This window comes from Oxyura jamaicensis, chromosome 13 (assembly GCF_011077185.1).
Source record: "Oxyura jamaicensis isolate SHBP4307 breed ruddy duck chromosome 13, BPBGC_Ojam_1.0, whole genome shotgun sequence".
Lineage (NCBI taxonomy): Eukaryota > Metazoa > Chordata > Aves > Anseriformes > Anatidae > Oxyura > Oxyura jamaicensis.
In genome coordinates, this window is record NC_048905.1 from 10219636 (window position 1) to 10243658 (window position 24023).

The 24023-nt window shown below is 66.6% G+C and overlaps 6 protein-coding genes across 7 annotated transcripts in view; 3 read left to right on the forward strand and 3 right to left on the reverse strand.

Moving 5' to 3' along the window:
- B4GALT7 (beta-1,4-galactosyltransferase 7) overlaps positions 1-8545 on the reverse strand; it is an 11443-nt gene extending 2898 nt beyond the window's left edge. The window contains exon 1 of one of the 2 annotated variants that reach the window (XM_035339043.1): positions 8465-8476. Coding sequence is in view for 1 of the 2 variants with exons in the window: in XM_035339044.1 (XP_035194935.1) it covers positions 8465-8545 (81 nt within the window). In the remaining variant the exon portion in view is untranslated. Of the gene's footprint in view, positions 1-8464 lie in introns of both variants that reach the window. The other variant, XM_035339044.1, reaches the window with a different exon arrangement.
- The window catches only part of RGS14 (regulator of G protein signaling 14), a 28397-nt gene extending 13098 nt beyond the window's left edge, over positions 1-15299 (forward strand). The window contains exons 2-16 of the mRNA XM_035339038.1: positions 8666-8750; positions 9894-9915; positions 10889-11043; positions 11153-11245; positions 11682-11825; positions 11914-12063; positions 12196-12316; positions 12393-12517; positions 12586-12783; positions 12872-12948; positions 13049-13175; positions 13398-13479; positions 13668-13726; positions 13884-13998; positions 14203-15299. Coding sequence (XP_035194929.1) covers positions 8706-8750; positions 9894-9915; positions 10889-11043; positions 11153-11245; positions 11682-11825; positions 11914-12063; positions 12196-12316; positions 12393-12517; positions 12586-12783; positions 12872-12948; positions 13049-13175; positions 13398-13479; positions 13668-13726; positions 13884-13998; positions 14203-14441 — 1752 coding nt within the window. The 5' untranslated portion in view covers positions 8666-8705 and the 3' untranslated portion in view covers positions 14442-15299. The remainder of the gene's footprint in view (positions 1-8665; positions 8751-9893; positions 9916-10888; positions 11044-11152; positions 11246-11681; positions 11826-11913; positions 12064-12195; positions 12317-12392; positions 12518-12585; positions 12784-12871; positions 12949-13048; positions 13176-13397; positions 13480-13667; positions 13727-13883; positions 13999-14202) is intronic.
- LMAN2 (lectin, mannose binding 2) lies at positions 460-4241 on the reverse strand. Its single transcript, XM_035339047.1, has 8 exons — positions 4061-4241; positions 3846-3964; positions 3607-3724; positions 3004-3083; positions 1793-1954; positions 1483-1597; positions 1063-1182; positions 460-992 (listed from the first exon to the last, which is right to left on the reverse strand). Exons 1-8 carry the CDS (start codon positions 4203-4205, stop codon positions 832-834), a joined length of 1020 nt encoding a protein of 339 aa, XP_035194938.1. The 5' UTR covers positions 4206-4241; the 3' UTR covers positions 460-831.
- Positions 4895-8458, reverse strand: LOC118174037. The gene is made up of 6 exons (XM_035339042.1): positions 6874-8458; positions 6389-6577; positions 6184-6300; positions 6030-6080; positions 5166-5351; positions 4895-5078 (listed from the first exon to the last, which is right to left on the reverse strand). Exons 1-6 carry the CDS (start codon positions 7390-7392, stop codon positions 5031-5033), a joined length of 1110 nt encoding a protein of 369 aa, XP_035194933.1. The 5' UTR covers positions 7393-8458; the 3' UTR covers positions 4895-5030.
- A 1566-nt stretch (positions 15300-16865) lies between the features above and the next one.
- Positions 16866-21183, forward strand: SLC34A1 (solute carrier family 34 member 1). Its single transcript, XM_035339036.1, has 13 exons — positions 16866-17143; positions 17462-17578; positions 17707-17889; positions 18073-18201; positions 18275-18418; positions 18519-18630; positions 18710-18905; positions 19092-19187; positions 19323-19422; positions 19574-19741; positions 20104-20220; positions 20368-20492; positions 20569-21183. The coding sequence occupies exons 2-13, from the start codon at positions 17476-17478 to the stop codon at positions 21121-21123; spliced, it is 2028 nt and encodes a 675-aa protein (XP_035194927.1). The 5' UTR covers positions 16866-17143; positions 17462-17475; the 3' UTR covers positions 21124-21183.
- A 549-nt stretch (positions 21184-21732) lies between these two features.
- Positions 21733-23159, forward strand: LOC118173930 (alpha-2Db adrenergic receptor-like). Its single transcript, XM_035338890.1, is given in 2 exon segments — positions 21733-22027; positions 22029-23159. Coding segments are annotated over 2 exon segments (1038 nt in total). The 5' UTR covers positions 21733-21970; the 3' UTR covers positions 23010-23159.
- Positions 23160-24023: the final 864 nt, after the last annotated feature.

Here is a 24023-nt window from a genome sequence, read left to right on the forward strand (position 1 = left end):
TCCCCCCCACCCCTTTCCCAAAATCCTTCCCCCTTCCCCCAATTCATCCCCTCCTCAATTCATTCCCCCCCAGTTCCTTCCTCTCCCTTCCCCCCAATTCATCCCCCCTTCCCCCAGCTCATCCCCCACATCTTCCCCCAAATCCATCCGCCCCCTTCCCCAACTCACCCCCTCCCCAATTCATTCCCCCCAACCCATTCCCCTCCCTTCCCCTCAATCCATTCCCCCCTTTTCCCCCAAATTCATCTCCCTTTCCCCCAGTTCATCCCCCCCTCCTTGCCAATTCACTCCCCCCAGTTGGTTTCTCCCCCCTTTATTCCCCCCTCTTTGTTTCCCCCTGGGAACTATGCGAGTTTCTTGTTGGCGTGTGCTTACTGTGGATCATTAAGGGTGGAAGAGACCTCCAGGAACCTCTGGTCACCCTTCATCCCCCCCCCCAGACACAGGCAGAGCCGCAGGTGGTGTCAGTCCTTTAATGCCCTCACAGCCCCGACCCCACACACCCCCTACATTCACGCCCACCAGCACCAGCCCCCCCCACACACCCCGGGCAGCTCAGCAGGTCCTGGGGGGCAAGGGGGGGGGCCCGGAAAGGCAGCGGGAGGCACCCACCCCGGGCTGCAGGAGATGGGGGCCCCCACGGGAATCGCCCCCCCCTGGGTCCGGCCCGCTGGAGGCCACGTGTCCGGCAGGAGTTATGGCCACACGGACAGGTAAGAAAATACTTCTTGTATTTCTCAGAAACAGCTTTTAGAAACCACAGTTTGTTTGTTTTTTACAGCTCCCCATATAAAAGAAGGGGTTGGGCACAACCACAGCCCTGTTCTTCCACTAGTAAAAACGCTTGTTCCGCTCCTGGCGCTTCTGGAAGACCACGGCTCCCACCACAGCGCAGACGATGATGCCCAGCAGGGCGCAGAGCAGGAGCAGGAACACCTTCCACCCGGTCAAGGGCCCACTTCGGAAATTCCCCGTCGGGTCATCCACGTTGTCTGCAAGGAGAGAAAAGCTATAGGGACAGCCGAATCCTCCAGCAAAGGTCTCGGAAGCCCGGAGCCTCACCTTTGGGTGATTTCAGGAGGCTGACGCTAGGCTCGATTTTTGTCCAGTCAACGGTCTCGTCTTCTAGAGGGTGCTCCACCATGAGCTGGAACAGCTTCATCGAGATGATGTCGTGATTGTCTAGGGAACAACCATCAGCACTGGAGACTGCCAGAAGCCTTGAGAAGTGCCCATGCCTCCAGAGCACGCCCGGATCTGTGCTCTGCCAGGCACCGGTCTCCTTCCCTCTGAAGCCACCCTCGCAGCCCAGCTATCAGGCTGCAATTTAGGACGTTCTTCAGCTTTTAGATGCCTCCTTTCCCAGGTTGCGGGTGCCTACCCAGCATGGTTTCAGGAGCCCAGTGAACAAGGAAAGGAAGGCATCTACTGCATCCATAGCGTGACGTGCCAGGCAACAAGCAGCGAGCCGAGCCCACTCACCAGACAAGTCTCCAGTGCCTGCAGAAGCACCGAAGAAGTAGCCGGTGGGCAGCTGGACCCCTGCGATGTCAATGCAGTTCTTCCACTCGTTCTTATCTTCCACATCTGTCATCACCTGCGAGACAAGGGGGCTCACACCGAGAACGCCGGCTTTCCTCCCGCCCAGCCAACGGCAATTTTAGAGCCAGTGGCGCAGGAGAGCAGGAGGCTGAGCCCAGCAAACCACCTCCGCCACAGCAGCAACCCCCCCCCTCCAGCACTGCCCCGTCGAACGGGCACGCCGAGCCCCGCAGCTCCCACCGCAGCTCACCGTCAGGCGGCCCCGGGAGTACCGGATCGCCAGGAAGGTGTCGTGGTTCTGGTTGCGGAGGTCGGCGGTGCACCCTGCCAGCTCCGTCCAGCGCCCGTCCTTGCTGTGATCGTACGTCAGGGAGCCGTTGTTCACCATGGCGGAGATGTAGGGGAACACGCGCTGCAGGGAGCAGAACGGCGCTGCAGAGAGCCTGCGGGAGCCTCCCCCTGCCTGCTCTGAAACCATTATCCCAGCAAGGGAACCGCACGGCTGCGGAGCCAGCACGGAGAGCAGAACAATGGGATCAAGGCTCCTGTTCTACGTAAAGCTGCTTCTAAAATGAGCGAGAGCTTGTTCTGCTCTAAAGCAGTGGCCTTTTCTCATCTTCTGCATCGAGGCCCCTCGTGGGCTCACGCGGCACTGCGTGACCGTGACAATGGGACCATCCCCAGCGAGCAATTTGCAGAGAAAAGACAAAACCGGGTAGGAAGCCTACAAACAGAGCACAGAACTACACCGGGCAGCGATTGCTCATCACCAGCAAAACCACAATCACGGTTTTTTAGTCAGTGAGCGGCATACGCTGGAAGGGGCCGACTGGAGGCAAGAATCAACGACTCGCTGAGCAGAGAGACAAGGGGACAGGGTCACTTCCAGGTGTTTGTGACTGAGGTATCGGGGTTTTGGTACAATAAATCTCCCTGACACCCTTACATCGTCTGACTGCGCTGTAAGTAGATCCACAAATGCAAAGCAGGGCAGAAGAAAAGGACCACAGCCCCCATGGGACCAAGCTGTGTGTCAGCCACGGGTATTTCTGGAGCAGAAAGCCAGCGCAGGAGCTTCTCTTTTAGAGACACCTGCGTTGGAAATGGAAACAGCGTGGGATGATCAGAGAGGTTCAAGGAGTGACGCTCAGGATGAGTACACTTTCAGATGGATTCCTCTAACTCGACTTATCGGTGGTGCAGAGTTCACGCTTGATCTCTGCTGTCCTCTCAGCCAGCAGGGAAAAGGCCTTGGGACCATCTGAGCACTCAACACCAGAAGACGGAGCAAGCACCTTCTCGTCTCCATTCACGCACATAAATCCTCTGCCCTCTGCTAGCTCCCAGAGCAGGGAGAACAACCTGTTCTCACACAGGGAGTTTTCCTTGCTCCAGTCATGAAGCACTCGGAGCATGAAACCACGTGGAAATTGCACCGAGCGAGCTCCCTGAACTACTCACCTCTGTTGCCTCATCGTTGGGATAGGTATCAAGGAAAATAGCCAGCCCGTGAAAATTATCCTTGCTGCCAAAGACAGGACCTGGAACAGGGCAGAACAAAGTGAACACACAAAAAGTGCTCAGAAGAAAGTTGTGCCCAGAAACAAGGCAGCCTTCTGTCACCTCCCAGGGAGCCCAGAGGAAGTTAAGCCTTCCTGTACAAACAGAAAAGCTGCGCAATTCTGTGCCCAGGTCCTGAAATCCCAAGCTGGGAGGGCTTTGAGGTGCCCTGAAGCCAGCATGAACGGCTCAGCCCTGCTTCAGTACAAAGCAAAGCCTAACCAAGGCAGCAACTGCATGAGAACAGCAAGCACAATGCTCGCACTGCTGCACGCAGAATGCAGACAGCCACGCTTCCCAGGACCCACCAAAGGGGACACCGGACATGGGCAAGATGCCCGTTGGGAAGGGCTGTGGAAGCGTTGGTTAGCAGGTGCTCAACCGCAGGGAGATGAAGGGCAGGAAGGAGAGCTCAACCCCCTGCTCTGGAGAGCTCCTCCAGCGCAGGAGCAGCTCCGAGGCCGCTGCAGGGCCCACCCGTGTGTGGGGCAGCCGCTCACCCACCTGGCACCAGGCGCTCCTGCGTGTACCACAGGGCGAGCCCGTCCCCGTGCAGGTTCTTCTTGCCGGCCCCATGGATCTTGAAGTGGACGTGGAGCTCCCAGTCCTTGAGGAAGCAGGGCTGCACAGACAGACAGCGGGATGGGGTCAGGACAGCACCAGCGGAGAGCCCCCCCCCCCCTCCCCCTCCTCCTCCTCCTCCTCCTCCTCCTCACCCCCTCCCCGCCCCCCCCGGTGCTCACCACGCGGTTCCAGATGGAGCCCTCCCGGCTGCGCTCGTCGGGCGTGAGGCGCACGTACTGGCTGGTGACCATGGTGCTGCCCTGGAAGTCCCACAGCGGCATGGCGGCCGAGCCCGCGCCTGCAGCGGGCACAAGGAGCGCGCCTCAGCATCGGGCCTGCACCGGGCCCCGGTACCCGGTGTCCTCACCGTCCCCCCCCCCCGGTGCCCGCTCACCCTGGTACGGCTTCATCAGCGAGTGCTCGCGCTTCAGGTGCTCGCTGTTGCCGTCCGTCAGCTCGGCGGGCACGGGCCCGGCCCCCGCCAGCAGCAGCACCGCGGCCGCCCACAGCCGCGCACCCGCTCCTGCCGCCGCCGCCATGCTCCGCTTCCGCCTTCCGCCCCGCCCCGCCCGCCCCCTGAGCGGCCTGCCGCGCAGCCAATCACCGAGCTCCAGACCGCCGAGAGCCCGCCCCCCTCCGGGGGACACTGCCTATGGGCAGAGGGAGGGGCGCCTCCCGGCGTGCACTGCGCGGCGGTGAGCGTGGGGGATGCTGGGAGATGTAGTCCGCTCCGGTGCTCCTCGTGCCGGTCACGTGTGCAGCCTGTGGTGGTGCCGCCTCCTCCGTGCCCGGCAGCCTGTTGCCATGGCAACGCCTCACAAGATGGCGGCCGGCCTTGGGGGCATGGAGCCCTCGCCATAGGAAGGGATGGCTGAGGTGGTGTAGGGTCACGGGCTTTATTGAGAGCCACCCACAGCCATTAAGCTCCACAGCTTGTCTCATAGAATCATTCTCATCGAATCCCAGAACCGCTGGGGTTGGAAAAGCCCTCCAAGACCATCTGGTCCAACCACCCCCCCTACCACCAATGTCACCAAACCACGTCCCCAGGCACCACGTCCAACCTCTCCGTGAACACCCCCAGGGGCAGTGACGCCACCACCTCCCTGGGCAGCCTGTCCCAGTGCCTGGCTGCTCTGGCTGGGGAGGCAGCAGCCACATCCTGCAGGAACATCTTGCATCTTTATCCGGGGTGCGCAGCGTGACGAGGGCAGACGAGCAGTGAAAGACCAGGTGGAAAACCCATCTGAGCGAGAGTTTGAGGCTCAGGGCCCAGTCAAGCCTTTGGTAGGAGCATGGGGACCAGGGCGGTTGGCCATGGCTTAGGGACCCGCAGCTCAGTCCAGTCTGGCACTTCACAGCTCTCACTTCTTCCTGTTCATAATCTGGCTGGAAATCCAGTTCATCCCATCCTGGAAGGAAGAGAGACGTGAGCACAGCCCCAGAGCACGGCAGGCCCTTAGGTCCTCTCCCACCCTGCAGAGCCCTCGCCTCTCTACCTGCACTCCTTCCCCGGACAGGGCTGAGCAGGCCTGGATCTGCCATTCCCGGTCCCGGTAGGTGTGGAGGCTCAGCCCTTCCGCGATTTCGGCCGCAGGCGCTGCCGTCACCAGGTCCTGCTTGTTGGCAAACACCAGCAGCGGGACCCCCGTGAGAGACTCATCCTCGGTGAGCTCGGCCAGCTCCTGCCGAGAGATAACCCTGTCCCAGGAGCGCAGCCCAAGCGGGCAGGGGCAGCCCACTCCCCACAACCCAAATCCAAAGAATCTGTGAGGTCTCCATGTCCCAAGGGGCAGACGTGCACCCCTGAAGCTACATCTGCCCCACAGAGAACCTGGCGCCGCTCTCAGCATCACCTGGGGGATAAACGCGCCCGGCACCGAGCACACCTTGGGCAAAGGGCAGCGGCAGGAGGCTGCTGTCAGCCCCGGCTGTCTGGCACACCCACACCTCCGTTCCAGGCGGTGTTTGGTGTCAGCACAGCCTTGACTGGCACCAGGAGTCTCACCTTCGGTTTTACTTTCCAGGTTTTGTAATCCTGAGTTCACTATTTAAGCTTCAAGGAGTAAAGCTTCGCTTTGTCGTATGGTTCCCTGGTGCTGGGAGGATTCCCATCAGCAGCAGTCACCCACCCCCATGTTGGGTGTCCCTGGGGCATCACCCCCAGCTCCAGTAAAATGGGGAGAGCTGTCTGGGGCAGATCTGCGTGCCCTTCCCGTGCACGTATGGAGACAGCTTGGCCCAGGGGACAGCCCATAGCAATCACAGGGAACATCTCTCCCTGCTTCAGCCTCCAGCAGCTGGCAGTGCCAGGTCCGAGCCCCAGGACCCCGCCACCACCCCTTGCCCAGACCCCCTCATACCTGCCCTGTCTCCTCAAAGCGCTTCTGGTCTGCGCTGTCAATGACATAAATCTGCCGGGGGGACAAAAGGGACAGTGGGCAGCCCCTCCTCGCCCGGCGGCACAGCCCTCTGCCTGCTGCGGGGGCTCTGCTGCGGCACGGCTCCGGCGCTCACCAGCAGGTCAGTGCTGCCCAGGTACTTCCTCCAGTAGGGGCGGACGGAGCGCTGCCCCCCGATGTCCCAGACGTTCAGCTTGAAGCCGTGCGAGTGGACGCTCTTGATGTTGAACCCCTGCGTGGGGAACCAAACCCCGGCGTCACCCAGGGGGAAGGCAGGACCTGTCGCCCTCCTGCCTCGCGTGGTCCGCAGCTGCCCCTACCTGGGTGGGGGTGATGGTGGTGACCTCCTCGGACGCCAGGCGTTTCAACAGCGTGGTCTTGCCCGCGTTGTCCAGCCCCAGCAGGACGATGCGGAGCTCCTGCCCCGGGGAGCCCCGCAGCCTCTGGATGACGGAGAGCAGCCCCTGGGGGTGCGGGGGGCTGGGGGAGCCCTGCGGGGTGCCGGGTCGCTGCAGAGCACCCTTGTTTCGGTGGGGGGATCTGGGTGCTCTGTTGGCCATGTACCCTGTGTCTACAGCCCGAGCGAGCCCCAGGACTTGCTCCCGAGGTGCCCAGGCTCAGGATGGCCCCACCGCAGATCCACCCAGCCTGTCCCCCACCCCTGGGTGGGCTGTCCCTGTCCCCTGGGAGCTCAGCCAGCTCCTGGCAGGCTGGGGGTCGAGCCCTGGCCCTGATCTGCCAGCCAGGAGCTGGTGCCACTGCAGCTGCCCTGGGGCAGGCGGGGTATGGCTGGACCCCCCCTCACCTTCTGCACCTCGCCCATGGTCTGGGAGCGGCTGCAGCCCGCGGCACGCCTTGGGGGATGCCGGGGCCTTGTCCTCAGGGCCACCAGCATCTGCGTGACTGGCACGCTCCCCATCCCTGGGGGAGGAAGAGGATTACAGGCTCCAGAATTAGCTGCTGTTTCTCCATTTACCCACAGCATTAAATAATGCCCTCGGCAAATCCCCCAGCCAGCTGTCACCCAGCCGTCACCTCCCCTGCTCCCTACCCCTGGGATAAACTGTGGGGCACCGAGCATCCCCTCTCCCCACGGCGCCAGCACAGCAGGAGGATGTGGTACCTGGGCATTGTGCGCACGATGGCCTGGTAGAGCAAGGCCAAGGGACACAGAGTGGCACAGCCAGGGCATGGGTGTCCCCAGGAGAGGCACTGCGGCCCCAGCCTCCACATGGGGCAGGGATGGTGGAGGGATGGCGGAGGCAGCAGAGCCTCTCAGCGTGTGGAGCTGGCACAGCAAGGGGCGACGCCTCCTCCGGCACATCCCGGTCCCCACATTCCACTCGCATCAGCAGGATGAGGTGACACCAGCAGCCACAACCCATCCCCTCAGCCCCGCGGCGCCAGACGGCGCCGAGCAGAGCACAGCAGGGATGAGCGCCAGCCCAGATCCCAAAGCCCTGCTGGAGTCACCAGCACAGGGATGCCACGGGCAGGGGACGGGGACGGAAGGAGGGCAGCAGGGCTGCACCCCTCACCCCGCGGACATCCTGTGGGGCCAGAATCCCGCTCCCTGCATCCCACTGCCTGCATCCCACTGCCTGCATCCCGGAGCGTGGCAGGAGGCGACATCGGGGCATGGCTGGCCAGAGCCACCCCAGGCCACGTCAGCTGCTCCCGTCCGAGGGAAACCACCGGGCTGCTGGCAGCTGGCAGGGGACAGGGTGCGGAGGGGCGCAGGCACCGCAGTCCCCAGCAGCCCACCCTAACCCCGGTGGGGCAGGGGGTTACCATTTGGGATAAATACATGAAAATACGTGAATTGCTTCTTGCTGCGGCTCGGTCCCCGGCTCAGGTTTCCTAGCAGAGGTTACCCTTGCGGGGAGAGCCGTGAGTCACGCACCCGGGGTGAGACATTTTTATTTATAACTCCCGTCACAGAGCCAAGGCAAACAACGGGATGGCGAGAGGCACGACCGGCCTCGGCCTCGCTGCCGCGCGTGCACGCTGCCGGTGTTAACGCTTCGTCTGTCCCCACACCGGCACCAGCTGCCCGGGGGTTCACCCCACACCTTGTACCCATCACCCACATCCCCGTGAGCACAACGGCACGGTGCTCGTGCTTCACCCGGTTCCTCGTGTCTCCCACCAAACCCTACCAAATCTCCCCAAAATCCCCTCCCGGTTGCTGGCAGGCACAGAACCATGGCCCTGGCTCTGTGCAGCCCCGGTACCGGCGGCTCCCCACGGGGCACGGGGGCACCCCCAGAACCGGTGCCCAGTACCCGGTGCCCCGGGGGAGCCCGGGGTGGGGAGCGGGAGGGCGGCGGTGCCGGTCCCGTTCCCGGTCCCGTTCCCGGTGCCGTTCCCGGTGCCGGTCCCGGTGCCGGTGCCGGTGCCGGTCCCGGTGCCGGTGGCGGCGTCGGGAGGGCGGCTCCGCTCCCCCCCGGCTGCGGTCTCGGTTCCCATGGCGACATTTCCTGTGGCAGCCGAAAGCGGCAGTGCCGGCGGTGCCGGGGGTGTCGGGAGGGCCGGGCCGGCCGCGCCGCGCCGCCGGGCGGGGGGGATGCTGCGGGGCGCCGGGCCGAGCCGGTAGCCCGCCGGGGCCGGGCCGGGCCGGGCCGGGCCGTGCCAGGGATGCAGGGCAAGGGCAAGCTGCTGCTGGTCCACAACGGGCGCATGGTGAGTGCCAGGGGAGCGCTAAGCGGGACTGGCACCGGGCGGAGCCGATCCGGGGGTGCCGGGGGTGGGCACGGGGATGGGGGGGGGGGGGGTGCTGGGAATGGGGCAGGAGGGGCTGTGGGGTTGGGGTGTGTGGGGATGGGGCGAGGATGAGCTGCTGGGAGGGGTGGGCAGAGATGTGTGGGGATGGGAGCGTGGGGATGGGAGCGTGGGGATGGGAGCGTGGGGCTGGGGAGTGTGGGGATGGGCAGTGTGGGGATGGGCAGTGTGGGGATGGGCAGTGTGGTGCTGAGGAGTTTGGGGCTGGGCGGTGTAGGGCTGGGTGGTTTAGGGCCAGGGAGCCTGGGGTGCGTACCAGGGATGGATGGGGAAGAGCGAGGATGGGCCGAGGTGGGGTTGTGGGGCCAGAGATGGACAAACAGGGCTGGGAGGTGTGGGGCTGCCACATGGGGCACGGCAGGGGTATGGGGGTGGGCTACCAGGGGGCAGGGGGCACGTTGTGGGGCTGGGGTAGGAAGCAGAGGGGGCTGGGATGCGTGGGGCTGGGCTGGGGGCTGCAGGGCAGGCTGGGGTGTGTGGGGCTGGGGGGATGCTGGCTGGCCAGGCCCAGGGCATGGCTCCAGGGTGGCCCAGGGGGGCGGTGGGCGGCCGGCACGCCCCGTGCAGGCTCTGCTCTTCTCCCCGGGGTGCCACGTCCCCAAGGGAGGCGCCTGGGGCAGCCCAGGGGGATGCTGCGGGACCTGGCGGTGCCTGCTCCTGGGTGCTGTCTCTCCATAGCCCCAGGCCCAGAGGCAGCGAGCAGTTTGCCTGCCCGGGGCTGTGGTTCTCCTTCCTTCCCTCCCCTCCTCCCCTCCTCTTCCTGTGCCGGGGAGGCTGCTTCTCTCCTCCCCGGGTAGCTGCGGGGTTGTGGCCGATAGCATCTGCCCTTTCCCCATCGCTGAGCCCAGATGCACACCAGTGGGAGAAAGTCTGCGTGCTCGTTGTGAGCCCCGCAGCTGCTCGCTGTGCTGGGGGGGGAGCCCCACGTCCTGCCCCCGCCACGGGGCAGCAGCCCCAGATAACAGCAGGGAGGTGTTTGCCAGCGGCTCAGCCCCTCACTCCAGCTGCTCGCCCTCCCTCACACCTCTCTTCTCTACCCCACAGGGCCCGGCCGTGTCAGACGGAGGTAAGGCTGCTCCTCGCATCGTCACCCGGGGAGGGGGAAGCCCCGCCGTGCCTGGACCTCCCTGCTCGGATGGGGCCCTGGGTGCTGGAAGCTGCGGTGCTGGCTGGGGCACGCAGAGCCTGGTAGCTCCGAGGGGAGGCTGTTTGTTTGCCTAGTCATGCCTTGCCTTGGGCAGAACAAGAAGGGCAGGGAGCCCAGCAGAGCAGCGACCTGCCTCCTCTGCTAGGGGGCCGCTGGGATGCTGCCCCCCTCCCACTGGCCCTGCCAAGAGACCCCTCCTGTGTGCCCTGACCTCTGCTGGCAAGTGACCCGTTGCTCCCCGTTGTCACCAGTCAGACCCGATCAGGAGCTGGCTGGCCGTGGGGACTTCCCTCTTTTAGGAGGAGGGCTCCATTTGAATGCAGTCATCTCGGTTCCCCGCAGCTTCCCTTAAGGTTTGGGGCCAGGGTTGACCGTTTCTGTGCCCCCAGTGGCCAGGGCCAGAGGAGCAGAGAAGGGAAATCGAGGCACAGCGTGGTCGTGGTGCCAGAGGTGCCCCCCACCCATCCTCCACACCTCCTGCCCCTCGTCTCCCTGCCCTTCTGCTTCCCCACGCGCTGCTTTGTTCCCCTGGGAGATGAGTCACACGTGGAGTGACGGTGACAGCCCCGGGAGGGAGTGCTGTCACCAGGAGGGAGTGCTGTCACGCCGGAAGGTGTCAGCTGTGCCATCACGGCGCTGTGCCATCACGGCGCTGTGCCATCACGGCGCTCGTCTGCTGGCGATGCTGCCATGCACGGAGCAGCAGCTCAGCTCCTCGTGCTCCCACCCCGACACCTCGCAGGCTCAGAACAGCCAGGACGGGGCAGATGAACTTAGGGCAGGCACCAGGGGCTGCGGGCACCGGGGGGCTGATTTAGCCCCGGCCGTGCGTGCCCCCGGGCAGGGTGGCCGCGATGCCCAGCAGCCCGACCTGAGCCTTTCTCTCTCCCAGAATTAAACGCCTCCAGGGCCCGGGGCAGCAACCACAGCGTGAACAGCCTGCCTGCCCCACAGACCACGTGCAGCTCCGCGCACGGCTCTGTGAGCAGCTGGGCAGAGTCCTTCGAGACGCTGCTGCAGGACCGCGTGGCCGTCACCTACTTCACCGTGAGTGCCGCAGCCCAGACCCCGCTCCCTGCGCTGGCCCTGCAGCCGTCCTGGCCTCGAGCATCCCACACGCCGGGTGCAGCCGGGCCAGCAGCTCTCTGCCCCCCAGGAGTTCCTCAAGAAGGAGTTCAGCGCCGAGAACGTCTACTTCTGGCAGGCATGCGAGCGCTTCCAGCAGATCCCGGCCAGCGACACGCAGCAGGTACTGGCCCCGCAGCTGAGGCTATGACTCCCTGGTCCAGGAGGTTGGGTCTCTTCTGGTCAGGACAAGGGGTTGGATGTGGTGTGCATCTGAAGAGCCACAGCCAAGGCTGCTCGTCCCGGGGGGCGGGCTGTGCTTCTCCACCCTCGGGGCTGCAAGAGGAGGGGGGTGCTGCTGCTGCCAGGACTAGGGCTGGGGAAAAGAGATGCAGGGCAGGGAGCGGGACCGGGGGTGTGGGGACAGGGCCAGGTGGCTCCTCCAGCAGGTTGTACCTTCGTGGAGAGAGCAGTGTGTTGTGTCTGGAGCTCGGTGCTGGATGTGGAGCCGATGCCGGTCCCCCAGCTGTGAGGTGGACCTGGTGGGGACTTGGCCCAGTGCTCAGGGGCTCAGAGGGGAAGGGAGGGGGCTCCTGGCCCATCCTGACCCCCGCTCCCAGCTGGCGCAGGAGGCACGGCGGATCTACGATGAGTTCCTCTCCAGCCACTCGGTGAGTCCCGTCAACATTGACAGGCAGGCTTGGATCGGGGAGGACATGCTGGCCACCCCCTCCCCAGACATGTTCCGCCTCCAGCAGCTCCAGGTGAGACAATCCGCCCCCTGCCCCGCTCCAGCAGCCCCCCGGGGAGCCGTGGGCTGGGGTGCTGAGCGGGCACCTCCTCCCCTCGCAGATCTTTAACCTGATGAAGTTCGACAGCTACACACGCTTCGTGAAGTCCCCCCTCTACCAAGCCTGCCTGAGGGCTGAGAGCCAGGGGCAGCCCCTGCCAGACCTGCGGCCCCACTCCCGCAGCAGCAGCCCCCCTCCGGACCTCAGCAAGGTGAGCGGGATGCAAAGGGGATCACGGACCCATCCTGGGGCTGGTCACCGTCCCCACCGTGTCACAAGCCTGGCCACGGGCTGAGGACAGAGATGTGGGGGACAGAGGCTGAGCTTCCTCTCCTCCCCCCAGAAGTCGAAGCTGAAGCTGGGGAAGTCCCTGCCTCTCGGCGTGGAGACGGCCGGCAGCGGGGCCACCCGCAGCCCCCGCCGCTCCTTCCGCAAGGGCGAGCGACGGGAGCCCTCCTGGGCAGGTAGGCGCCGAGCGGGGCAGCCGGGGATGGCCCCGTCCCCACGCCATCCCCATCCACGGGTGTCCATTTGTCCTAGATGGGGAAGAAGGCGGTGGAAGCGCCGTGCTGTGGCGAGAGTCCCAGGGCTCCCTCAACTCCTCCGCCAGCCTGGACCTGGGCTTCCTCTCCTCAGCCAGCACGGCCGCCAGCCCCTGGACGGAGGTGAGTCCTCGCCGCACCGGCTCCACGCTGCCGCCGGCCCTGCTGATGGCAGCTCTCCCGTCCCGCAGGGTCATCGCAAGAGCCTGGGGGGCAGCGAGGCCGAGGCCAAGCCCACCAAATACTGCTGCGTCTACCTGCCCGACGGCACGGCCTCGCTGGCCGCTGTGCGGCCCGGCCTCTCCATCCGCGACATGCTGGCTGGGATATGCGAGAAGCGCGGCTTCAGCCTCCCCGACATCAAGGTGTACCTGGTGGGCAACGAGCAGGTACGGGGCAGGGGGAATCCGGCCAGCAGGGCTGGCACGGCACAGATGTGCCCGTGCCAGGAGCCTGCTGATGCGTTGGCTCTTGCAGAAAGCGTTGGTGCTGGACCAGGAGTGCTGTGTGCTGGCAGACCAGGAGGTGAAGCTGGAGAACAGGATCAGCTTTGAGTGAGTGTTGTTTTCAGGATTAACGCCTTCCAGTCCACATCACCCCTCCAACCTCCCTGCAGAGCCGCTGACACCTCTCACATCTTCTTCCTCCCCGCAGCCTGGAAATCTCCTCCCTCAGCAAGACCATCCGCATCACGGCCAAGTCCACCAAGCGCATCCGGGAAGCTCTGCAGCCTGTGCTGGGCAAATACGGCGTCAACGTGGAGCTGGCGCTGCTGCGGCGGGTGAGGGCTGCCAGCCACAGCGCTGTGCCCGGGGGGTCCGGGGGTCTCAGTGATCCGGGCTGAGAGGGGCAGCACCGGGTGGGCGCGCTGTGTGCCGGGCAGCCCCTGACCTGGCAGGGCTGTGACCAGCGAGCTGTGACATTGGTGTCGTGGGCCCTCTGCCCGGCCACCCTTGCCATGTGCCGTGTCACACCGGCGTGACGTTGGGGTTCCCCGTTGCAGCAAGGTGAGTCGGCAGCGCTGGACCTAGAGAAGCTGGTTAGCACGGTGGCTGCGCAGAAACTCGTCCTGGAAACGCCGGCAGGTAACGCCTGGGGACAGCCGTGCCCCCTCCCGAGCCATGTCACTCCCCCGAGCTGTGCCAGTCCCCTGAGCCCATCCTGCTCACGGGGCCAGGCTGCTTTCTGCTGGCCACGGCTCCTGCTGCCTGCGTGGGCTCTGTCCTGTCACCAGCCAGGACCGTGGCGCTGAGCCCCACTCTGTACATTGCAGACATGAGAGTGACAGAGAGAGCCGAGGCTGCGGCCGCCCCCTCCCCGCTCCGCAGCGAGGTGAGTCCCAGATCCTCCCTGGTCAGGGACAGAGATGCCCTGGGCTGTGGGGGTGCCGTGGGGAAGGGGTGCCCGCTGCAGGGGCAGGAGCAGGCTGCCGTGGGCTGGGGGAGCGCTGCCCCCCTGCCCCGGTGCTGAGCTCGGCTGCTCGCCGCAGGAAGGAAGCCCGATGGGAGCGGAGGCCGACGCGCCGTGGGGGATGCCCTCCTCCTCCTGCAGGTCCCGGTCCTCGGCTGCCACCAACCTGAACCGCCGCACCTACGACCTGGAAGGTGAGAGCCGGCGCACCCAAAACCGACGGGATCGGGGCAAAACAGAGGGTGGTGAGGGGAGCAGGGTCCCCGCTGCATGAGGTCCCGTGGGCACAGGGTCCCACGGAGAGGCTGCGGGTGCTGCGTTTGGGGTCACATCAGGCCGGGGCATTTAGGAGCGGGCGGCGGTGCCGGGCTGAGGTGCGTGTCCTGCTTTTCCCCCAGGGCTGGTGGAGCTGCTGAACCGTGCCCAGAGCTGCCGGGCCAACGACCAGCGGGGGCTGCTCTCCAAGGAGGACCTGGTGCTGCCTGACTTCCTCCAGCTGCCGGGGCAGGACAGCAGTGCCTGCGGGGGCTCCGATCAGCCCAGCACCCCTCACCCGGGATCCGAGGGGAACAAACACCCCGGCCCCACCGAGAAGTCCACACCAGCTCAGCCCGCGGTCCACCAGGAGCCCCGGTGAGCCCTGCCCCACGCCCGCACCCAGCGCCTGGCACCACCGACACTGCCCGGACCGCAGATTCGTCCACGTCCTGTCCCAAACTCGTGTCGTGTTGCTGTGAGTGGTTGAGCAGCTGCCGTGCCCCTCAGTGGGGCCACATCCCGGTGCACGTCCAGGGAGTCCTGTACATAGTTTGACCCCCCCCCTCTGCAAAGCACTCGGCAGCGTCCCGCGCACGCCTGGCACTGCCCTGCCCGGTGCTTCTGCCTCTCCTGCCTGGGGCAGGGCTGCCTCGGGGTGAATCCTGCTTGCGCCAAGCTGGCACGGCCCCCCAGGAAGGAGCCTGCCAGCCGAAGGGCGTGCGGGACAGAGAGGATGTGGGTGGGTGGGGTGGCAGGGCAGGGCAGCCCTGGGCCCCCCTGCCACAGGCAGGCAGGGACAGGAGAGAGGGTGGGGATGGATCTAGCCCCATCCTGGCAGTGGGTTCCCATGGTGAGACCCTGCACGGGGGGCTGCTGAAACGGCCCCCTGCCCTGTCCCTGCTGGGGCAGCGGGCTCTCAGCCCTTGGGGCCAGGCTTGCCATGTGTTGGAGGCACTGGAGCAGCACAGCACCTCTGGGTGCCGAGCATCTCAGCCTGCCCTGGGTGCTGCCGGGTGCCCGGTGTGCCGCGTGGCCAGACCCGGCTGTGCCCTGGGCCACCGCTCGGTCCCCACTGCCCGGCCAGAGGCAGAGGGGTGGCCCAGGGCAGCCTCCCGGGGGGGAGCACAGCCCCCGGGCTGGTCCCCAGGGCTGGCACAGAGCCCTCGTGTGTCTCCGTGGTGCTGCTCGGTCCTGTCCGTGGTGTGAAACCGGGGGAAATAAAGAGCATTGCCTGGAAGCGCTTCCCTCGCCTTCTTGCCTGCTCTGCTGGGGAGCCAAGCTGTGCCCAGGGCAGCTCCAGGGGATGCTTCTGGTGGCATCACCTCCCTGCGCCCCATTACCCCACAAAGCCCCTCGGGGCCAGTCCCCACATCCTTGCGGGGTGGCCGTGCAGCCCCCAGCTGTGCCGCCCTGCCCGCGGGAAGGGGCAGAGCCAGCAGCCCCATTTCCCAGCCCCGCCGGTGGCGTAGGGCACACCGTGGGGCTGGTAGGACTTCAGCCCCGAGCCTGTCAATGAGTGACAGCCCGAGCTGCCAGGGCCTCGCGGGTTAATGATTGCGGGGGCAGCCGGGCAGCGGCCACCGCAGCCCCCAGGGACAGGACACATGCGGCCACCAGTCGGGCATGGGGGCGGCGGGGTGGTCCCAGGCTGCACCCCCTGGTTGGAGGGACCCCCACGGCCCTTTTGTCCCGGAGAGGCTGGGCACCTCCCCTGCAGTGGCTGCTCCTGGGTGTGTAACCTGGCGAGGGGCAGCGGGTCCCTGGGCTGGTTTAACCATGGACTGTCCCCAGGCACCGCCAGCACCCCGGGTACCTGCAGGGTCTCCCCTCGTGCCTGTAAAACCTTCATGCCTGGCTTTTTTGGGGTAGGGAGCTGACAAATTACTCTGTGAGCCATGGCGTGGGGGAATGTCCTCATCCCACTAATACCAGCACATGGATGGCACCGTCACCTCTGGATTTGGCATGGCACGAGGCGATGGGGACGAAGCTCTGCCCCCCAGCTGGGTCCCAGGCAGGACCAGGGTACCCTTGTCCAGCACCGCGTGTGTCCCTCGGTCCCCGCAGCGCCCAGGGAGCAGCGTGTGCTGCCAGGCTGACCCAGGCCAGGGTCACGCAGTGCTCCACGCTCCAGTGGGCACGGCTTGTGGCACAGCAACGTGCTCATGGGCACCTGCAGGACCCAGCGGTGCCGGCTCCTGGCATCCACCTCCCAGCCCTGGAGGAACAGAGGTGGCACGGCCGTGTGGCCCCTCTGCACCCCTCCTGACACCAGCAGGCACCCCAGGGACCTTTGGCCCCAGCTCTCCCCTTGGCTGCCGTGGGCACGAGCTGGCCGGGCACCTCGTGGGTGGATGGAAACTTGGCTGGAGGTGCGTACACGGGGTAATGATAAACGGCAGCGGGGTGACGATAGCGCTGGCACCGCTCCCCGCCCGGCCGGCCCCGCACCGCACACGCCGAGCAGCAGCGGTCCCTGCAGCTGTGTGCCACCATCGCCGGTGACATGGGGACCGCCCGGGTGCCTGTCCTGACGGCAGGAGCCTGTTGTGATGCTGGTGTGACCGCTGCCACTGCACTCAGCCAGGACAGCAGAGCTGGGCCCCTGGTGGGTGATGCTTGGGTGGCTGCGAGGATGGAGGATGCGCTCATGGCCTCACCTCCAGCAGCAACACCTCCTCCTCCTCCTCCTCTCCTGCAGGGGATGAAGCATGCGGTGCTGAGGCCACATTGGTGGCCACCCCACAGCACAGCCCCAGGAGCACAGGGGTGATGCAGAGCCCTGGGCAGGCGAGGCGGGATGCGTGGGGCGTCCTGGGGGCACCGGACCCCGGGGGCGCGTGCCCCATCCCGCCCCAGGCCGCGGCTGACGTGGGCTGTCACGGGGTTACCCATTAACTGCAGGAATTTCTGGGGAGGAGGTGAGTGGCGAGCAGAGGCGAGGGGCAACGCTGGGCTCCTTAGACTTTGCTCTTGGCGTGCATATAAAGGGCCCCGGTGCCCCGCGGGCCACTTTGCCAGAGGGACGCGTGGATGTGGCATGAGGACATGGCACTGCCCTGACTGCTCGGCCAGCCCCAGGTGAGCAGGGCCCCGGGGCAGGACCTGCTGCTGGTGGCCCCGATAGGACAGGATCGGCTGCTGGTGGCCCTGATGGGGCAGGACCCAGTTGTTCCCAGCTCCCTGCCCCGTGCCCACCAGCTGCCCCCATCCCCTGTGCTGCTTCCCTGCGGGAGCCCTGGGGGTGACACGGGGGCAGCTGGTGGCCGTGGGGACCACGGGGATGGTGCTCCTTGGTGGTGCCACCACCCACGGCTGCCTGCAGCATTTTGGGGAGGTGGCTGTCGGAGCGGTGCAGCCGTGGCCCCGTCACGGTGACGCGTGGCCGCTTGTGCTCAGAGTCACCCAGAGCGATGCTGCCGTACCGGAGGGAGAGCCCGGCCATGCCCCGCTGCCCGGTGCGGGGAGGAAGGGTGGTGCACGGGCCCCAGTTCGCCTACTGCCCCAGCCCCCCAGGTAGGTCCCCCAGCCTTCCTCCTCCTCCTCACCCCACAGAGCTCAGCTCTGCTTCCACGTGCCGGGCAGGGTCCCTGCCTGGCACCCTGCAGGGACGGGGCCATAACACGGGTGCCACCTCTCCCCAGCTCTGCACAGGCTGCCGGGTGCCCACGCCTGTCCCTTCGCCGTGAGCGCGGTGACTTGCCCTGACCATGGCTTCCTGTGCCCTGGCTCCCCGGGGCGGCTGGTGGAGGGCATGGAGCGCTACGAGCTGGACGCGCTGCCCTGGCAGGGGCCCCGGCTGGGCTTGGACGAGCTGCAGAAGCCAGGTGAGGTCCCCGCAGTACCCCGGCACGGAGCACCCCAACCAGAGCACCCAGCGTGGAAGATGCTCGGCGCCCCGGGGTGCTGCGGGCAGAGCAGAGGGAGGCGGACGGGACCTGGGGACCGGTGGCACAGCCGGGCACGGGGACACGCGGCCGGCGTTTAACACACTCTCTTGTCTTGCGCAGAGCTGGGGTGCTGGGCGAGGGTCCAGTCCATCTGTGTCTCCCTTCTCAAGGTGCCCCTGATGTTCGGCTTCCTGTACCTCTTTGTCTGCTCCCTGGACGTGCTCAGCTCTGCCTTCCAGCTGGCAGGAGGTACGGCCATGGGGGCAGCGGGCAGCCGGCAGCACCGCTGCTCCGGCACCCTGCCGCTCGCGCTCTCTCACAGGCAAGGTGGCCGGGGACATCTTCAAGGACAATGCCATCCTCTCCAACCCCGTGGCCGGGCTCGTGGTGGGCATCCTGGTGACCGTGCTGGTGCAGAGCTCCTCCACCTCCACCTCCATCATCGTCAGCATGGTCTCCTCGGGGCGTGAGTGCACTCCCTGGGAGCCGAGGCTGGGGGACGGGGTGGCTGGAGGGGGCCACCCCGAGCTGGGACACGTGGGGCGAGCGGGTCTCTCTGTCCCCAGTGCTGGAAGTGCGCTCTGCCATCCCCATCATCATGGGCTCCAACATCGGCACCTCCGTCACCAACACCATCGTGGCCCTCATGCAGGCCGGTGACCGCAGCGAGTTCAAACGGTGAGCGCTGCTCGGGACAGGAGGGATCTGGGGGTGGCTTGGGACTGCCCCGTGCCCACACGTGGGCTCCTCCACGCAGGGCTTTCGCCGGTGCCACGGTGCACGACTGCTTCAACTGGCTGTCCGTGCTGGTCCTGCTGCCGCTGGAGGTGGTGAGCGGGTACCTGCACCACGTCACCCGCCTGGTGGTGGCCACCTTCAACATCCGCAGCGGGAAGGACGCCCCCGACCTGCTCAAGATCATCACGGAGCCCTTCACCAAGCTTATCATCCAGGTCTCCTCGGGCTGCCCGTGTTGTCCCCAGGGGCGGTGTCCTTAAAGCTGCTGGTGGTCCCCCAGCACTGCTGTCCCTTTGGCGGTGGTGGCCTCAAAGCCTGGGAGCGGTGTCCCCATCACGGCAAAGATGTCCCCAGGCTGGGCGTGCTGCCAGCCCCCAACCGCCCTCTCCGTGTTGTTGCAGCTGGACAAGTCGGTGATCACGGGCATCGCCACGGGGGACGAGAGCCTGCGCAACCGCAGCCTCATCCGCGTGTGGTGCGGCCCCGCGCCCCCCCAGGTGAGGGGTCCCTGGCCTTGCCATGGGGCTGGGAAGGGTGGAGAGCTGGGAGGGTGCAGGCTGCCCCCCCCAAAAGCACCCCAAAGAGTGGGGTGGGCCCTGTGGAGCCATCCACAGCCTGATCTCGCCCTGCAGACAGCCACCGGGGGGCTTGGGGCCCCCGCAAACTGCACGTCCCCCGGCCGCTGCAGCGGTAACGGCATGGAGAGCCTCCACAACGTCACCAGGCAGAAGTGTGAGTGGGGCTGGAGTCAGGACGTGTGGCAGGGCTGGGAGATGTTGGGCTGGGGGTTTTGGGGCTGGGGGAGATGTGTGTGTGGTGGGGAGAGGTCCGTGAGTGGGGCCGGGCTGGCCCCAGGCCCTCGCCCAGCCGTGCTGTGGGGCAGGCGAGCACCTCTTCACGGACACGCCGCTGCCGGACCTGGCCGTGGGGCTAGTGCTGCTGGCCGGGTCCCTCGTCGTGCTCTGCACCTGCCTCATCCTCCTGGTCAAACTCCTCAACTCCCTGCTCAAGGGGCAGGTGGCCAAAGCCATCCAGAAGGTCATCAACACTGGTGAGTGGGATGGGAAGCACTGCGGGATGAGCGGGATGGGGCCCTGGCTGCTCCAGCCCTCCCTGCCTGCCCCAGCCACCCCCAGACCCAACCCTGGCTGCCCCTAACCCCCAGCCCTGCCTGGCCGCCAAGTCCCCTGGCCCCATCCCTACCTGCTCCCCGCTCTGCTTATGGCTGTCACGTCCTCCTGGTGTCCACGTCCCCCTTCCCCATCCATCCTGGCCACCAGCCTCCTGCCTGCCCCACGCCTGGCCCTATATGCAGCACCTGCCCCCCCAGCTCCCTCCCCAGTACTGTGCAGGAGCTTTGGGCTGCTCCCAGCTGATGTTCCCCTCTCTGTGTCCGTGTCTGTGCCATGGCAGACCTCCCGCACCCGTTCAGCTGGCTCACCGGGTACTTTGCCATGGTGGTGGGCGCTGGGATGACCTTTGTCGTGCAAAGCAGCTCTGTCTTCACCTCGGCCATCACGCCCCTCATCGGTGAGTCCCAGCCGAGCCTGGTTCCCTGCCACCTCCCGGTCCCCACCACGGTGGCCCATGGATGCTGGGGTCCTCAGATTTGTGCCCCCAGGGGAGAGCACGGGGTGCTGGCAGGCGATGCAATGGCATGGGGTGCCTGTCCCACAGGCTTGGGGGTGATCAGCATTGAGCGTGCCTACCCGCTGACCCTCGGCTCCAACATCGGCACCACCACCACCGCCATCCTGGCCGCCCTGGCCAGCCCGGGGGACAAGCTGGCCAGCTCCTTCCAGGTACAGGCAGCCGGGGGACCGGGGGAAGCCCACACGCCCCCGTGTGCCCAGCCTGACGAGGAAGCTGTCCCCGCAGATCGCCCTCTGCCACTTCTTCTTTAACATCTCCGGCATCCTGCTGTGGTACCCGCTGCCCTTCACCCGCCTGCCCATCCGCATGGCCAAGGCGCTGGGCGAGCGCACGGCCAAGTACCGCTGGTTCGCCGTGCTGTACCTCATCGTCTGCTTCCTCCTGCTGCCCTCCCTCATCTTCGGCATCTCCATGGCGGGCTGGCGGGTGCTGGTGGGGGTGGGCGCCCCCTTCCTCGGCCTCCTCTTCTTCGTGGGCCTGGTGAACGCACTGCAGGCGCGCAGCCCCGGCCGCCTGCCCAAGTGGCTGCAGACCTGGGACTTCCTCCCGGCCTGGATGCACTCGCTGCAGCCGCTCGACAACCTCATCACGCGCGCCGCGCTGTGCTGCACCGACCGCTGCCGCAGCCCCGAGGGCTGGGACGAGTGCGAGGGCGCTGCCCGTGACAAGGCCAGGCTGGGGCTGGACAACCCCGCGCTCTCCTACCCCGAGGAGATGCCGGGCCCCGCGGTCCGGGTGGGCTCCCCGCGTTTGACACCGCACGGCGCCACCCGTCTCTAGCTGGTACCGGGCTCCTGGGCTCTGTGCTGGTTTGTAGCGTCCCCGTTCAGCTGGTGTGTAATAAAGGCTGAGCACCCAGGTGTGTGGGACTTCAGCTCCTGCCCCAGGGGTGTGGGACTTCAGCTCCTGCCCCTGCAAGTCCTGCTGGACGCCCACCATCCGCACCCGTGTCCGTACATCACCCACCCACCCCTTGCAGCCTGCCTGGGGCCACGCAGGTGCCCAGCACTGGGGAAGCACCAAGCATCTTCCTCCACCTCCCTCGTCCCCAGAGGGCTGAGCTGGTGGGACAGGGTTGGTGTCACACCATCCAGTGTCACAGCAACGTGTTGGTGAGCTGGAAACAGCACGGGGCTGCCAGAGAGGTGCTGTGGGTTGGGGCTCAGCAGGACGCTGGCTCAGCACCGCAGCGCAGCGCCCCAGCCCCATAGTATGAGCCCACCAACCCCCCGGTGACCCTGGCAGGAGCTCTTTAAGCACTGGCAAGAACTGCTTCTCCCACTGCCCACAGATGCTTGGGCTCCTGCCAGAGATAGCAGCCGGCCGGCCGGCCCTCCCTCCCTGCGTCCCGCCCTCCCTCCTCCCCAGGGCTGGGACGAAACGGGCCGCCCGAGCCAGCGGGGCTGCCGCCGAGCCGCTGCCGGCTGCTGTGGGGACAGCACGAAGGCAGCCGGGTGGGGGACACCGCTTCTGCCCCGCCGGACCGGGTCAGCTCAGGAGCCGCGGTGGCCGGGACGCCTGGGTGATGGAGGGGCCGAGCGGCGAGAGGCTGCGGTGAGCGGGGCGCAGGCAGCGGGGGGCAGCCCCATGGGGATTCAGCCACCGGAGGGGCTGGGGCCGGGCCAGCATGGAGGCCGCCGGCGCCCTCCCGAACGCCTCCGGTAACGGCAGCCACGCCGGCAGCCCCCCCGCATGGCCCGGCGGCCACGGGGCTCATCCTGCTGGCCGTCCTCGCCGTCCTGCTGGCCACGCTGGTGGGCAACGCGCTGGTGGTGGCGGCCGTCTCCACCAGCCGGGCCCTGCGCGCCCCGCAGAACCTCTTCCTGGTGTCCCTGGCTTCGGCGGACATCCTGGTGGCCGTCCTCATCCTGCCCTTCTCGCTGGCCAACGAGGTGATGGGCTACTGGTACTTCGGCAGCCTGTGGTGCAGCCTCTACCTGGCGCTGGACGTGCTGCTCTGCACGGCCTCCATCGGGCACCTCTGCGCCATCAGCCTCGACCGCTACTGGGCCGTCACCCGGGCGGCCCGGCTCAACCTGCGGCGCAGCCCCGGCCGCGTCAAGGGCATGATCGGGGCCGTGTGGGCCGCGGCCGCCCTGGTGGCCCTGCCGCCGCTCTTCAAGGCCCGGCCGCGGGCGCGGGTCTGCGAGCTGAGCGACGAGACGTGGTACGTGCTGGCCTCCTGCGTCGCCTCCTTCTTCGCCCCCTGCCTCGTCATGGTCACCGTCTACTGCCGCATCCACCGCCTCACCACGCGCAGGAACGCCGCCGTCCTCGCTGCCCGCCGCGGCTCGGCGCCGTGCCCCAGGGAGGCGAGCAGGAGGGCGTCCTGGGCCGCGGCAGCGGGCCGGCGGCGCCGGAGCCAGCACCACAGCGTGTCGCTGTGCCGGCGGCGGCTGGTGCGCGTGCGGGAGCGGCGTTTCACCATCGTGCTGGCCGTGGTCATCGGGGCCTTCGTGCTCTGCTGGTTCCCCTTCTTCTTCACCTACAGCCTGGAGGCCGTGTGCGGGGAGGGCTGCCGCGTCTCCAAGCCCCTCTTCAGCTTCTTCTTCTGGATCGGTTACTGCAACAGCAGCCTCAACCCCGTCATCTACACTGTCTTCAACAGGGATTTCCGCGCCGCCTTCCGCAGGCTCCTGGCAGCCCCTGGCCGGCACGGCTCCTAGAGCCCCCCAGGATGGACAGCTGGGGCATGGAGGGCTGTGCTGCTGATCCTGGTCTCGAGGTACTTTCAGAAATGCAGGATTTTGCAGGGAGGTGAATAAAAAGGGACAAATTGCACACCTGGGGCTGGTGTCTGCCTCCTGGGAGCCTGGTGAGCTGCCCCTGTGGGCACCCAGCCCTGTTCCTCTCCCAGGTTGTCCCATTCCCCCCAGCACTCCTTCCAGCATGGGTGACCTGTCAGAGGTGACAACTCGTGTGGCACCTCCGGTGAGTGCCAGCGCTCCCTGCCACCCCCATGAGGCAGGGTCAGCCTGAGCTGGCTGGATTTGCCCAACACCAAGCAAACACCGGCTCCTCTGCACTTGTTTAACCCTGAGCATCCTCACACAAAGCACAGGGACAGACCCTGTGGCTGCCATGGGGGACATGAGACCCCCACGTGGCAGCACCACGGGTGCTGGGATGAGCTGGCCGTGCCACACCGCATCCCAGTACCGGCCCAGTGCCTCCACCAGGGCTCCCCAGGCCGTCCCCTCCAGCACGGAGCTGTGCCACGAGGCACACCATGAGGGGTGCTGGTTGGGGCAGGACGCCCTACTGCCCGCTCGGGGCTTCAGCGGGATCTCGCTGCAGGAGATGGGGTCACGCAGAAACACGCTGCCTCACGGCCCGGGGCACGAGGGGGCAATTGTGGGGTGAGGGCCGGGGGCAACCACAGCCCCCAGGGGCAGTGCCCGCGCTGGGCAGGCCAGCCCGGCCCCGCTGCTCCGCGCAGACACGCAGGGGTCAGAGGCGCCTCGACTTCTCCAGCTTTGCAGCTCAAAATAGAAAATCTCAAAACATCAAACTTTCACTCGGCTAAAAACAGCCGCTGGCGCCTGGGAGCCGGATCCTGAGGAACGCTGGCCCCAGGCCAGCCCCGGGGACCAGCGAGGGACGCGGGCACTCGGGTGATGAGGGGAAGGTGGCCCCAGTCGGGTCGGCGTGTGGCACCAGCGCCAGGCACGGCATGGCCC

Bases quoted from the DNA above. Each gene is read 5' to 3' on its own strand.
- LMAN2 (XM_035339047.1), bottom strand. From the start codon at position 4,205: ATGGCGGCGGCGGCAGGAGCGGGTGCGCGGCTGTGGGCGGCCGCGGTG. The intron at 3,965-4,060 runs GTGAGCGGGCAC...TGCCCGCTGCAG, and splicing joins GCTGATGAAGCCGTACCAGG to GCGCGGGCTCGGCCGCCATG. The intron at 3,725-3,845 runs GTGAGCACCGGG...CTGTCTGTGCAG, and splicing joins GCTCCATCTGGAACCGCGTG to CCCTGCTTCCTCAAGGACTG.
- LOC118174037 (XM_035339042.1), bottom strand. From the start codon at position 7,392: ATGTGCCGGAGGAGGCGTCGCCCCTTGCTGTGCCAGCTCCACACGCTG. The intron at 6,301-6,388 runs GTAGGGGCAGCT...TTCCCCACGCAG, and splicing joins CCACCATCACCCCCACCCAG to GGGTTCAACATCAAGAGCGT. The intron at 6,081-6,183 runs GTGAGCGCCGGA...TCCCCCCGGCAG, and splicing joins TGGGCAGCACTGACCTGCTG to ATTTATGTCATTGACAGCGC.
- SLC34A1 (XM_035339036.1), top strand. From the start codon at position 17,476: ATGCTGCCGTACCGGAGGGAGAGCCCGGCCATGCCCCGCTGCCCGGTG. The intron at 18,419-18,518 runs GTGAGTGCACTC...CTCTGTCCCCAG, and splicing joins CAGCATGGTCTCCTCGGGGC to TGCTGGAAGTGCGCTCTGCC. The intron at 19,742-20,103 runs GTGAGTGGGATG...GTGCCATGGCAG, and splicing joins CCAGAAGGTCATCAACACTG to ACCTCCCGCACCCGTTCAGC.